This window comes from Podarcis erhardii (assembly GCF_964252035.2).
Source record: "Podarcis erhardii genome assembly, chromosome: 5".
In the NCBI taxonomy this organism is placed as follows: Eukaryota; Metazoa; Chordata; class Lepidosauria; order Squamata; family Lacertidae; genus Podarcis; species Podarcis erhardii.
This window is the reverse complement of record NC_138509.1, coordinates 47,725,255-47,738,698: the sequence shown is the minus strand read 5'-3', so window position 1 is coordinate 47,738,698 and position 13,444 is coordinate 47,725,255. Positions and strand designations below refer to the sequence as shown.

Here is a 13,444-nt window from a genome sequence, read left to right as displayed (position 1 = left end):
TAAGTCCCACTGAGTATTCAAATATGTATACAATTTTGCTCTGGTGATTAGATGGATCACTGCCTGTCATGTATGATCTAGTTGTGATTCCTGCACTGAAGGAATCTCTTCCAACTCTACAATTCTATAATTCTATGAAATGAAGTTCAATAAAAACAAAGGTAAGGTTCTGCACTTAGGCGGAAATAACCAGCTGCACAAATATAAGATGGGAGACACCTGGCTTGCCAGTAGTACGTGTGAAAAGGGGTCTTTGTAGACCACAAGCCAAGTATGAGTCAACAATGTGATGAAGCAGCAAAAAGGCTAATTCTAGTGAAGTATAGTGTCCAGGTCAACAAATGTAATAGTACCGCTCTATTCTGCCTTGGTCAGACCACACCTGGAGTCCTGTGTCCAGTTCTAGGCACCACCATTCAAGAAGGATATTGACAAGTTGAAACACAACATGTGCAGAGGAGGGCAACCAAGTTGACCACAGAACTGTAGAGTTGCAAGAGACCCTAAGGGCCACCTACTTCAGCCCCATGTAATTCAGGAATCTCAACACAGGGTCTGCCATCTCATTTGAAAGCATACCAGCTCGTTTAGCTTTGCAAATGTGCTAGTAGTTTTATCGCTGCACCACTAGGAGGACCAAGGGTCTAGAAACCAAGTCTTGGAGGAAAGGTTGAGTTGGGTATGTTTAGCCTGGGGGGGGGGGCGGGGAGAGAGACTCGAGAGGAGATATGAAAGCAACCATCAAGTATCTAAAGGGCTGCCACATGGAATATGGAGCAAGCTCGTTTCCTTCTGCTCCAATGGCTTCAAGAAAGGAGATAACGATGACCCTTGTGGCCCCTTCCAACTCTACAATCCTATGATTTGATGACCCCCCCCCCCCCGTGGACTCCACGTCCTAAAAGAGCTAGTGAAAGAAGAAAAGCAAGCAAAAAACAACGATGCTTTCGTTCTGGATGAGTGGCAGACAGCACCGGCCTTTCGTATACTATGTATACACGCCTGGCGAACAGGAGTGTCAGCAGCACAGCCTCCTCGCCGGTCCACCCCTCTCTCTCTCTGCACAGCTCTGTGTCTTTTCCTAGGCCAGCGCGGGCGCCTGTCTCTGCCGAAGCAGCGTCGCTGCTTATCTCCAGGATAAAACCAACCACCAAGAAGGGCCTGGCGGCGGGAGTCACGTGTCCAGCGGGGCTCTCTCTCTCTCTCTCCCCCTCGCGCGCCGGAACCCTCCCGGCCTGAGCGCCGAGCGCCGACAGGGGCGGCAGCAGCCGAAGGAGGCGGGCCCAGCCTCCAGGCGGCGGATGTGGTGCGCCGGGCGTGAGCGCGCTCCCGTCGCTCTTCTTGGAATTTGGAGGGCTCGCTCGGCTTCTGTGGCCGCGGCGCGCCAAGCGGGGCAGGTCCTTTCGCCGCGCCTCGGAAACCCGGCGGCGGGCTGAGGGGAGGCGAGGCCTCTCGGCGCTCTTCTCGCCCCCAGCATGGAGCTTTTCCAAGCCAAGGACCACTACATCCTGCAGCAAGGGGAGCGGGCGCTGTGGTGCAGCCGCGCCGACGGCAGCCTCCAGCTGCGTCCCGGTGAGTCGCGGGGACTGGCAGGCTGGGCAAGGAAAGGGGCGCGCCGCCGCCGCCGCCGCCCGAGGGGCTTCAGTCTTCGGAGTAGCAATTCTCCTCAGGGGAGGAGAAGACTTAAGGTCGGCCGGGCGGAGGGAGCTCTGAGTCCGGGTCGCCCAAGGGCGGCGGGAGGGCGGCGCACCTGCTGCGAGGCGGGCGGGGGGAGATGCTGGGCGCGCGCTCAGGTGAGCGGGAGGCGCCCGGTGGAGGGACACAGGGAGGCAGGCGGCCGAAGGTGAGGGGTCCTCCTGCCGGAGGCGGGCGGGCGGGCGGGTGTGTGTGTGTGTGTGTGTGTGTATGACAGGCCGGGAGGCAAGAGGGAATTGTGGACAGCGGGGCAGGGAAAAGAGGCGACTCTTGACATCGGATCCACCCGCTTGGTGACCACTTTTACCTTTGGGAGGTTGTGGCTTTCATTATTTGCACCACCTCCTGCCTGACTCGAAGCGGCTTGCAAATAAGAACACGCACAATCCCTCCCCTCCCCCCACAATACGCTCGCAAACGAACGATATCTATAATAGTTCTTCCTTTCCTCACCTATAAAGTCGGTGACTCAGAGCAAACAGTGAACTCTTCGTGGCCTGATTTGTGTAGGTTTGAATTTCTTTTCCTGGAAGCCCAAAGGCACTCCTAAGTACACGGAGTGTTTTACAATGTAAGTTAGTAGGGAATCCGTGCCCAGCCATAGGTCTGACCCACGGAAAAGCAACACACCCCCTCCCCGCCCTCCCAAGATGGTAGAGTTTCACCAGTTTTGCATGCCCTTGCACTGCATGGAGTTATTCTGTCGCCCTCAGGATGTATCCTGTGGCTTGCTGTGCCCGGCTGTCTGTGGATTAAAGCATATGGAGATTTCTTTGTGGCTTGTGTATCCCAGACCAGTGTATTACCTGCCTTTTTAAATGTCTGGGTGGGTCAGACAGTGACTAATGCCTCATTGTAAGAGGGGCTGATGCCCACCACATTAAAAGTGGCGGTGGTGTAAATGCTCCTTAAGGCCCTCTCTGGATCCAGAGGTACTGGACAACTGATGCAAATATTTCATTTTTTTTAGGCAAGGCGATCAAGGTGGGTGGTGTTCAATTGCACTTGTTATTGGATGAAACCGATTTTCTAGACCCAGCCCAATCTGGCTTCTGACCTGAGTATGACATTGAGTTTACCTTGCGGAGTATGCATTACTGGAAGAGAGAAGATGGGGGCATGCTACCCTGTTTATTCTCACCAAACCCTCCATAGCTTTTGATATCACAGACCATGATATTGTAGAATGACCATGAATTGGGCACTATACTACAGTAGTTCCATTCTTACTCTGTCAAAGAAAACAGCATTGGGAGACTTTTGTTTGTCCCCATGATATTTTTGCTGTGGGGTGCCACATGTTTTTGTTTTGTCCTTGGTGCTGTTTAACTACTGGGAGGTGTCATTTGAATATTGGGAGTGCAGGGACTTCAGTATACTGATACCCAGTATTGTCTCCATTCCTCTTAAATGACAGGGGCTCAACCAATGTCTCAAGGCTATGATGGGCAAGATGAGATCCAATAAACTGAAGCTGAATCAGAGCAAAATGAAGGTGCTGTGGGTTCATGTTTCTTAGGCTCAAGAATATGGTCTGTTTTGGATAGGGCAGCACTCCCCTTGAAAGCACAGGTTCATAGTCTGGGCGTGCTTCTGGATTCCAAGCTGTCACTGGATGTGAAAGTAGCCTTGATGGTGCCTATTTCCACTTCCGGCTGATTTGCCAGCTGTAGATGTTTCTGAACCAGGAAGGCTTGTCCTTTGTTTTCATCACTCTAATAACCTCCTGTATAGACTACTGCAATGCCCTTTATGTGAGACTTCCCTTGAAAATGTTGCAGCTCAGTTGTTGTTGGGTGCGGCCTGACAGGATCATATAGCTCCAATCCTGAAGGCATTGTGCTAGCTGCCAGTATGTTACCAAGCCCAATTCAAGGTCTAAACAACCTGGGGCCTACATTCTTGTCAGAATATGTTTCCTGATGCCTGCCACCCTGAGCTTTAAGATCTGCTGAAGAGTCCCGGCTTATAGTCCTGCCAGCCAGTGGGCCAAGCAAGACAGTGACATGAGACAGGGAATTCTCAGTGGCATCACTCCTTTTATGGAACTCTCCCCAAATTAAGATACAACAGGCACACACATATAGATGAAAGGCAAAAATGCATTTGTTTGTGAAGGCCTTTGGAACCTTTCTGTTTGGTTCTGTATTTTATATTTTGTTATATTTTGTTGTAAGCTGCCTGCCCTATGCTCCAGTCTGGAGGAAGGGTGGAGTATGAAAACTTAGAGATAAATAAACAAGAGGCACATTGTAAACTTTTGAAAGGGCAGGCTGTTTAGATGGTTCAGTGAAGAGCCACACTGACTGAGCTAAAATTTTGCTTAACCAAATTGAGAAAGGAGTGTGTGGGCTGAGGGTTTGCTGGAGTTAGCTAGGATAGAGATTTTTTTAAAGCAAGTTGATGGGAGTGCAGCACCTTGTGGAGTAGAGAATATACAGTGGTGCCCCGCAAGACGAATGCCTCGCAAGACGGAAAACCCGCTAGATGAAAGGGTTTTCCGTTTTGGAGGCGCTTCGCAAAACGAATTTCCTATGGGCTTGCTTCGCAAGACGAAAATGTCTTGCGAGTTCCTGCGGTTTTTCCCCCTCCCCCCCTTTTTCTAAGCCGCTAAGCCACTTATCTGCTTATCTGCTAAGCCGATAAGCCGCTAATAGCGCTAATTCCGCTAAGCCGTCAATGGGCTTGCTTCGCAAGACAAAAAAACCGCTAGACGAAGAGACTCGTGGAACGGATTAATTTTGTCTTGCGAGGCACCACTGTACCTGGGATTTATGAAAGTACTGTATACTGGTCCAATTTTTGACAGTTGGTGGTGGATAAGCTTGCTGAAGAAGGAAGTGTGTAGGAAGGTGGTGATCTCATCTGGTGGAGGATGGCTGGGGAAGCAGAACAAATGAATTATAGAATTATAGAGTTGGAAGGGACTGTGAGGGTCATCTAGTCCAACCCACTGCAATTCACCCTGCCAAGAGTAAGTAAGAGCATGTCAGATTTAGTATGAAAGTGCCCCTCCCCTCTTATTTAGAGCTCTTAGAACGTGCAAGCCTTAAAAGGTTAGATGTCTGGTAATGGATATTTTTTATTTTTGCTCCTCTGTGCTATACAGTGGTACCTTGGGTTACATACGCTTCAGGTTACATACACTTCAGGTAACACACTCCGCTAACAACAGAAATCGTGCTCCGGTGGCGCGGCAGCAGCGGGAGACCCCATTAGCTAAAGTGGTGCTTCAGGTTAAGAACAGTTTCAGGTTAAGAACGGACCTTCGGAACGAATTAAGTACTTAACCCGAGGTACCACTGTACTTCAGATAATTGTAACTCAAGTTGTCTCATGTTTTAAAGTGGAATCAATTACAGTTCACTGACGCCACCTTCCAAATGCAATATGGTGCTTGGTATGTTGTAATTTCTCCTTTGTTTAGCACATTGTAGGAATTTAACATTTGCTTTTGAATGCTTTAGGAAGATTCAAAGTAGCTGTGTTGTGTGTGTTTGTAATACAACCTTCCCCAACCTGGTTCCCACCAGAGGTTTTGGGCTAAAACTCCACAATATGTCTGTGCTACCTGGGGCTAATGGAAGTTGTAAGCCAAAATATTGTGGTGGCACAACTTTGGGTAAGGCTGCAATAGGGAGACTTTACTGCTGATTTGCCAGGAATTTTTGACATTAGAGGGTGTAACTATAGCTTATATGGAAATGACTATGGACTTGTTTTTGTATTGCTCATGTGTAAAGTGATTTCTTGCTTCACTTGCAGTCTTTTCACATGTTTTGTTAACGCTCATTTGATTTGCTCAGTTTGTGCCCTAATGAACCTATTGAATGATACCAAAGTATTGTCATAGCATTTTGTTTGCTCGGTGCATTTTTTAGAGCAAGGGTGGAAGAACCTTTTTTAGCCCAAGAGCAGCATACATTTGTGGAAACCGGGGTGGGATGGGGGGGGGGTGAGAGGCTGCATTCCATTGGTGGTTGAGGCAAAAATAAAAAGTGAGCGAGACAAAAATCAAAATTGGGTTCTATCTTTGTTATAAACACACACACACACACACACACACACACACACACACACACACAGCATCTTAAATCCAACCAGACAAAAAACATGTTAATTTATTTTCCCCCTCTCCTTGACCCCTCCCCCCGACAAAGTTCTTACTAATGTCCTTCTTTTTTCCAAAAGATGTGGAATGATAAGGGTGAGTGGTTGTCAAGATTCCTCCAGATATTGCTACACTGACTGGCAATGTCTGTCCAGAGTTTCAGATACTATCTGGAGACACTAGGGCTTGAACATGGGACCTTCACACAAACCTTTGCTCCACTACTGAGCTATTATCTTTTCACCTTTATGGGAACCTCTAGAGTAGCAATACTTTTTCAAGACCCTACACTTTTTGGGTAAGCTAGAATTTGCTGTCACCAGGATACCCCCTCCACTCATTCCTGACTTTGTACTGTAAAAGTTGGGGAGATAAAGCCTTTTAGTTTAGGTTTTTGAGGCCCTGGGTGTGGTTTGCTTGAGGATGATCCCTGCCTACCCATCCCTCCTGCAGCTCTAAGATTGAGAGGAAGTATGGGGCTTTTCATGCTCAAAAGAGGATAGCCTCCCACTTGCCATGATGAGCAAACGTGTAGAACCCTGTTCTACTTAACAGTTTTCTGAAGTGCAACACAAATGTTAAGTCACCATTCCATTCTGCAACTGAGATCTGGGAAAGAGAGCAATGGCCCACCTACTGCAGTCACCTTGAGACTTGAGCTCTGCATAGCGTCAGATGAGACCTTGTCCTCACCATTGGGATGGTACTTGGAAGAGTTCTTTTCAGAAGCAATATTTGCTGGCTAGCCAGATTTGTGGAACTCTTGAATGAGAACAAAGGAATATTTTTTCCTGTATGCTTTTATGTTGCTTATCAAAGTACATGATGTTTTGAAAAAGGAATAGCGGAGCTGCTGAAGGATACATTCATTATCTTTCTTTGTCTCCCTTTTGCAAAGAACTAGTCTTGTGAGATTGCAATTAGAGTACCTTTCCCATTTATTATATAGAAAGTAACATGCTGGCCATGGGAAATTAGCAACCAACAGTTCTCATTGATTTGCAGTTTCATGAAGTTATGTATCCTGGTATCACAAAGACTACTAATCAAATACAGGTAAAATTACGTAGTCCTATATGAGCTACTCCCATACAATCATGTACTTACTGAGTATTAAGCTATATATATAGTCAGCATTTGATTACAACTTAGCATTGATCACACTGAGATTGACCCTGGAATGAAAAGTAAACCACTGAGTATTCTGTACTAATCACATAACACAAGGAGAATACTATACCTAGTATGAAGAATACAGTTAGACTATTAAGGTAATGGATATGTTAGTGTCTCTTGTTTGCTGTATCTTTGATGCCATATGTGTGTGCTGCATCCATCCATAAACAAAATGGCAGCTGTAAGAGTTTGTGTGAATCTTATAATCATAAATATAGTCTTTTCTTATATAATCTACAAGATGATGCATGTGCTAGTATAGACGTATAATAATGCATGTACGATATAGGCTTTTATGTTCCTGTGAGTTCCACCATTTTTACATTGTTTTCACTGCCATTGTTACCCGTAGCATTTCTAAGTTGAGGTGCTCTAAGCATTTTGTCAATGACTAAGTTGCTCTGCCATAATTTGAAAGAAAAATATTGTCTGCACCTGTTTCAGTCTGTGTTCAGGTTTTGTTTTGGGACAGAATCTGTCTTGGCCACTTTTATGGATGACCTTGAGGGAGTGCAGTTCTGCTACTTTTATTGGATCTCTCAGCAGATTCTGATACCATTGACCATAGCATCCTTTTGGTCTAAGTATGTGGGATGTGAGTGAGAGGCGCTCTGTAGGAGCCAGTGTCCAGTTTGGGGGTATTCCTGGGTCATCTTTGTTTCTGGAAGCCCAAGTGGCAACAGTGACTGGAATTCCTTTTGTCAGCTTTGGCTGGTATGCTGGCTGCGACTGTTCCTGCACAGGTATAGCCTTTCCACAGTGACTCGTGCATAGTAACTTTTTAATCTAACTACTGTAATGCCTAGGGACGCTGGTGGCACTGTGGTCTAAACCACAGAGCCTAGGGCTTGTCGATCAGAAGGTCGGTGGTTCGAATCCCCGTGACGGGGTGAGCTCCCGATGCTTGGTCCCTGCTCCTGCCAACCTAGCAGTTCGAAAGCACGTCATAGTGCAAGTAGATAAATAGGTACCACTCCGGCAGGAAAGTAAACGGCGTTTCTGTGTGCGGCTCTGGTTTGCTAGAAGCAGCTTAGTCATGCTGGCCACACGACCCGGAAGCTGTACGCCGGCTTCCTCAGCCAGTAAAGTGAGATGAGAGCCGCAACCCCAGAGTTGTTTGTGACTGGACCTAACGGTCAGGGGTCCTTTTACCTTTTTGGTGTAATGCCTTCTATGTGAGGTGGCCCTTGAGGCTGGTTTGGAGGCTGTGGCTGGTGCAACATGCGCTGACTGGGGTACCAACTGTGCACACATTATACTAGTTCTTAAAGAATTGCACCAGCTGCCAATAAGCTACTGAGCAAGGTTCATGGAGCTGTAGCTCAGTGTTAGAGCATCTGCTTTACATGCAGAAGTCCCTGGTATCTTCTGGCAAGGCCAGGAATGATTCCCATCTGAAACCCTGAAAAGCCACTGCCAGTCAGTGTAGACAGTACTGAGCTAGATGGACCAACAAATCTCAGGCAGTATAAAGCAGCTTTCTGGTGCCACAACTAGTAGAGGTTCAACTGATGGGGAAGCATTTTCTGTAACAGCAGCCTTTCATGGAATACCCTGCCTTTTGACCTTAGGCAGGAGCTATTTTTAATGTTATTTCAGTGCCTTCTTAAAAACATATTTATTTAACCAGGCTTTTGCTTCTGTTTAATTCCCATTTGGTTCTTTTCATTCTGCCTGACTTGCAGCTGGATTTGGTTATCATACTGTTGTTTGTGTTTTTAAATGTGTACACCACTCACCACCTCAAGACCTTGGTGTACACGTTTAAAAACACCAATTTAGGAGAATTCCTCCTAAACTGTACCAATTCATATTACAGGCTGTGATCACATTCTTAAATCACTGCCATGTCAAAGTCCTCCCTTCCTTGCTGAAAACTGCACATTGGAGAGAGAATAGCATTAGGAACAAATTTCCTTCCTTGTGTGTAGTCTAAAATGGCACTTTGTTAAGATATTGCTGACTTTGTAGAATGGATCTCACTGTGCAGTCCCATGTATGCTTACTCCAAAGTAGGCCCCACTAAATTCATTGCGGCTTACTCTCCGGGAAGCATATAGGATTGCAGCTTTAGTTTCTATAGGGTGCAAAGTGATGTCTTCTTCTAGACTTGTCCACTAATATATTTCCCTGAGGGTATTGCTGGGCACAGTGTCGTTGAGTCACATGACTTCTTGTATGTGTCCCTGACATCAGGCCTAGTACTGGATTCCCACCCCCCTCATTTTGTTGATTGTGTTTTACTATATTCACAGTCCTTACCCTTTGACCCTCTAACAGCATGCCTGGTGGACTGACTTTTCAGTGGGTGTGATGAGAAGGACAATAGTTACTGCTGTATAAGGCTCTGATTTACAAAGGTGATCGATTTAACTTAATATACCTGTTCAGATGGGGATATCTATCTATGGACTAATACTGTATTGTCTTCTGCATGCCTCCAAAAGCCTGAATTTGTAAAAGTATTGCTAGCCCTCTTTTTGTGCTGTGTTAAATGATAATACAGTGTTTGGCAAAACTGTAAGGAAAGAATATATGATGACTGTGCTTAGTAACATGCAAGGTTACTGTTATAATTGTCAGAAACCCTACTTATGCTTAAGTGAGAGTCCAAATGGCTTATTGCATATAGGTGCCTGATATTATTTTGTTTATTGGGAGGTTCTTTTTTTAGCAATCTGACAGGTGTACAGCTTTTGCTGTTATGAAGCTTACATCTTTGATGACTGAATCTGTTTTGAGGCAAGTACAAATCTATTTGTATCATGCTTACTCATCATCAAAGCTGTATGTCAAAAGAACAACTTGCAAAAGTTGGTAGGAAGGAATCCTGAAAAGACATTCTGAATTTGAGGATGACAAACCCATTTTATGATCTAAAAATTACCATGTACTGGAACATATGACTGGCTAGTTTTCCCTCTCAACTTTAAATTATTACTGTTTGCACATAATTATAATCTAGACTTGCTGGTTTATTGGGAATGAGAAGTGATAACTCCCACTGCACTCCTCCCCAGCACAAGCAGGATAAACAAACCAGGAAGCATTGATTTCCCATTATGTCTGTACTAGGGATTATGATTTGTTGCTCCCTAACAAGCCAGAATTGCTATCCAACCTGAAGCCATGGTTTTGTTATTGGATTGCTGATTGTGACTTGCAAGGGAGGAACAAGCCACAATCCTTGGTTTGCATATAGTGGGAAACCAATGGCACTTTTATTCATCATGTTTGAGCCAAGGTAGAGGAGTGCAGTGTGAGAAATCTGGCAGTGTACAAATCACAGACAGAGAATCTGGCATATTGTTGCATCTGAAAGTGGCCTATGATTGTCTCACAGTTCCTGGCGCATGGAGTTGCACAATAGCCCTCTTAAGAGAAAATGACCTTGCACCCACTTTGGATATTGAAGATACAATATTGAAGATGCTTAAATCTTAACAGTGAAGGCAACCTCACTTGGTGCTTACATGCATCTAGAAATGACATTAATTTATAGCATGATATCCTAAAACTTTGTCAACACTATCTTCTGTTCCCAGTATTTCCCAAAAAAATAATAGCTTGAAATAATTGTTTTCAAATACATGTTTGTTGCTCTAATTTATATATTTTAACTTCCAAGTACAGTGTCTTGAATTATTTCAGAGACTTACTTTTACTGGATGATAAACTGTAGTAGAAAGTTAACTGCTGTGTATTCAAATATGGGAATGCCTTAAAATGTGGAGCACAAGTTTGGGGAAGGCTGATTTCAAAAAAGCCTGTGGAGGGAATGTAGAGAATGGATAGATTCCCTCCTCCTACAATATTATAACTTGATCAGCAATGAAAATGATTTGATAATCTGTTCAGGATAAGCAACAGGACCTTATTCATACACAGAATAATTAACTTAGGAACTTGCTGCCACAAGATAAGGAACTTGCAGCTGGATTAAATGACTATACAAATTCATGGAGGATAGGACCAAGCCATACTACAATAAAGTAGCCACCATCTACCAGGACAGAAGAGTTATGTTGCTTCCAGATACATTGTGGTGTTCCACACATGTGTCAGCAGCATGCCAAGTTGGCGCCAGAGCATACCTCATCACCTGCGCCGGAGACATCTTCTCAAGAGGTTTTGCTAGTCAAACCACTCTTAACATGCACACTGATCCTAAGGACAGTACTGAAAGCTAGGCCAGTGGCCTCCTCAGAAGCACCCTTGTCTTCTCCTGGAAAAGTTGTTCTTTCTTAGACTAAGGAGGGTCTTCCCCACTCATCACCATAGGTGCCTAAAGTTCTTATGATGATCTGTGCCTTGAAATTACGCTGCAGGCCTCTGTGATGCATGTCTAGGAATGAGGGAAGGAAGGAAGGAAAGCATTTGAACTGTGTTTAGTTGAGGCTGTGCTGAGAGTAGCCCAAAGATCTCAGAAGAGGAGATCATTCATGTTTCCTGTCTCGTTTCTGCAGCTGGCCAATGGTAAGAGGCCTATTCCAGTCCTTGGCAGCGGATAAGGCATTCAAGTTAACACCTCGGCATTCACAGGAGAGTCAATGGATGGAGGAGGAAGCAAAGGCATGTTAGGTCCAACAAACCACAGTATCTTTGTTCTTATGCCAACTTGGTACAGTACTGGCTAGTTAAATTGTGGCTCAGTGTTGAGTCTGAGTGCAACTATAACGTTGAAGTGACTTGCAGCTTTGTTGTCCAGATCATTCTAATAGGTGGCAAAGTGCCAAGCCCTCCTTTGTTCCATTTCTTTGTTTCTGAGCAAACCTAGCAATATCAACAGATCTATTCAAATTGTTTATAAATACAATAGGAATTCAGGGTAGCAAAGTGGCTGGTACCAGAAACATTTCCCAAATGGTGCTTAAACTGACAGTGTCTCTAGACAAAAGAGCATCAGCTTGGTCTGCACTCTTCACTCTTTAAACAATAGCTTTTAATCTTACTGTGAAATTGTTTTTCTTGGAATAGAACATTTCCCTATAGAATATTTCTTTGAAATAAAGTTTAAAAATACATTTATTCTGAGTAGCAGTTTTACAAAAACCTTTGTCCGAACATCAACTTTAGTTTGTGTGCTTTCATTTTAAACCTAAACAGCACTGTTGGTTGTTCCTAAAGCCTTGATGGAATAATCCATTAAGAATAGTTATTTTTGCATTCTTTTCTTTCTTTGAAATCAGAATTATTTGTGCCAGAATAACTAATTTCCAACCAGGGAGTTGCAGAAGTTTTATCCGTTGTTCTGATCCATCAAACTAGATATGAGCAGAAAGAAAAAAGAAAGAAAGTACAGCAGCAAGATCATATACTCTCATCAGAACTGGCATTACTGCCTCTGCAGTATTTGTTCTTCCTAGCTGGTTAACTTACTGTTAAAAGGATATACTGTATGTAGCATGGGTGGTGGATAGCATTCTTTTGTTGGGGGAGCTGCATACAGGATGTGGACAGAGATAGAGCCAGCGGTGGGCAGAGCAGAGATAAACATGTTCTGGATTTATTAATATGGAACAAGGACCACTCTTGTTTCAATTTTCACCATGACTACATTGGAACATTGGATTATAATTCCTAAATCCTATGCTTTTTGGAAAAACATCATATATACATCTAAGGGTGGCACTCCATCAACACAAAGACTTTGGGCTGCACAATAGAATTTCCCCTACCTCCCCCCTCCCTGTGTACCCCCTAAATTGGTTCTGGGGGTTCCTTACAACCCTCTGGAGGAGATTTAAGGAAGGCATATGGAGAGAGAGGGGAAGAAGTTCTGGTGTGCATGCGGCAAAGTGCATGTGGCCTCATATTCCATACATAGTTTATTCCCTCACACATACCTGCTGAACACCTGAATAGGTGGTCTTGGAAAAAATGACACTAACAGTACAAGTGCTCCTGGTGAGTAAGAATGTTAAGCATTCCAGAGATTGAACTGTAAATTCCATAGGCTGAGGTTGGGAGTTGGCCTAGTGTGCTATTTTGGAGTGTGATTGTTCTGGTCTCAGGCATAGAAGCAATAGGGGAATGCAGTGTTGGCCCTTTCAATGGCTACTTCTAAATTCCTTAAACTTCTTTCTTACAGGAGAGTGAGAGCGCTCTTGCCAAGTTTTCTTCAACTTGTTGACACCACAAGTAGTATGTGAATAGAGTGGCATTCATACTTTAAGGGTGTGTCATCTATCCTCTGATTATGAACTCTAAATGAGTCATGTTTGTACAATTAAGTTACTGCAGAGAGCTATTTTCCAGTTATATAAACTGGAATGAACTTTGTAAAATTGTTTTTAACTCCTTGCTTAAAATAAAACTTGAAGAAAGCTTTTGGGCCTCTACAAGTAGGAATTCGGGTCTTGGAAGGTCACCCACCCTGATATTTCTTGCTGACTACAGCAAATAGGGCAGGATAGGAGGTAGGAGGTGGTAGGAGGCTTTTTCTAGTATATCTGCCTAGTC

The 13,444-nt window shown here is 44.5% G+C and overlaps 1 protein-coding gene across 2 annotated transcripts in view; it reads left to right on the top strand.

The window, feature by feature from the left end:
* The first annotated feature begins 1,290 nt into the window (after positions 1-1,290).
* The window catches only part of INPP5F (inositol polyphosphate-5-phosphatase F), a 39,103-nt gene continuing 26,949 nt past the window's right edge, over positions 1,291-13,444 (top strand). The window contains exon 1 of one of the 2 annotated variants that reach the window (XM_081863646.1): positions 1,291-1,572. In XM_081863646.1, the coding sequence (XP_081719772.1) occupies positions 1,476-1,572 (97 nt within the window). In that variant the 5' untranslated portion in view covers positions 1,291-1,475. Of the gene's footprint in view, positions 1,573-9,316; positions 9,343-13,444 lie in introns of those variants that run through there. The other variant, XM_081863647.1, reaches the window with a different exon arrangement.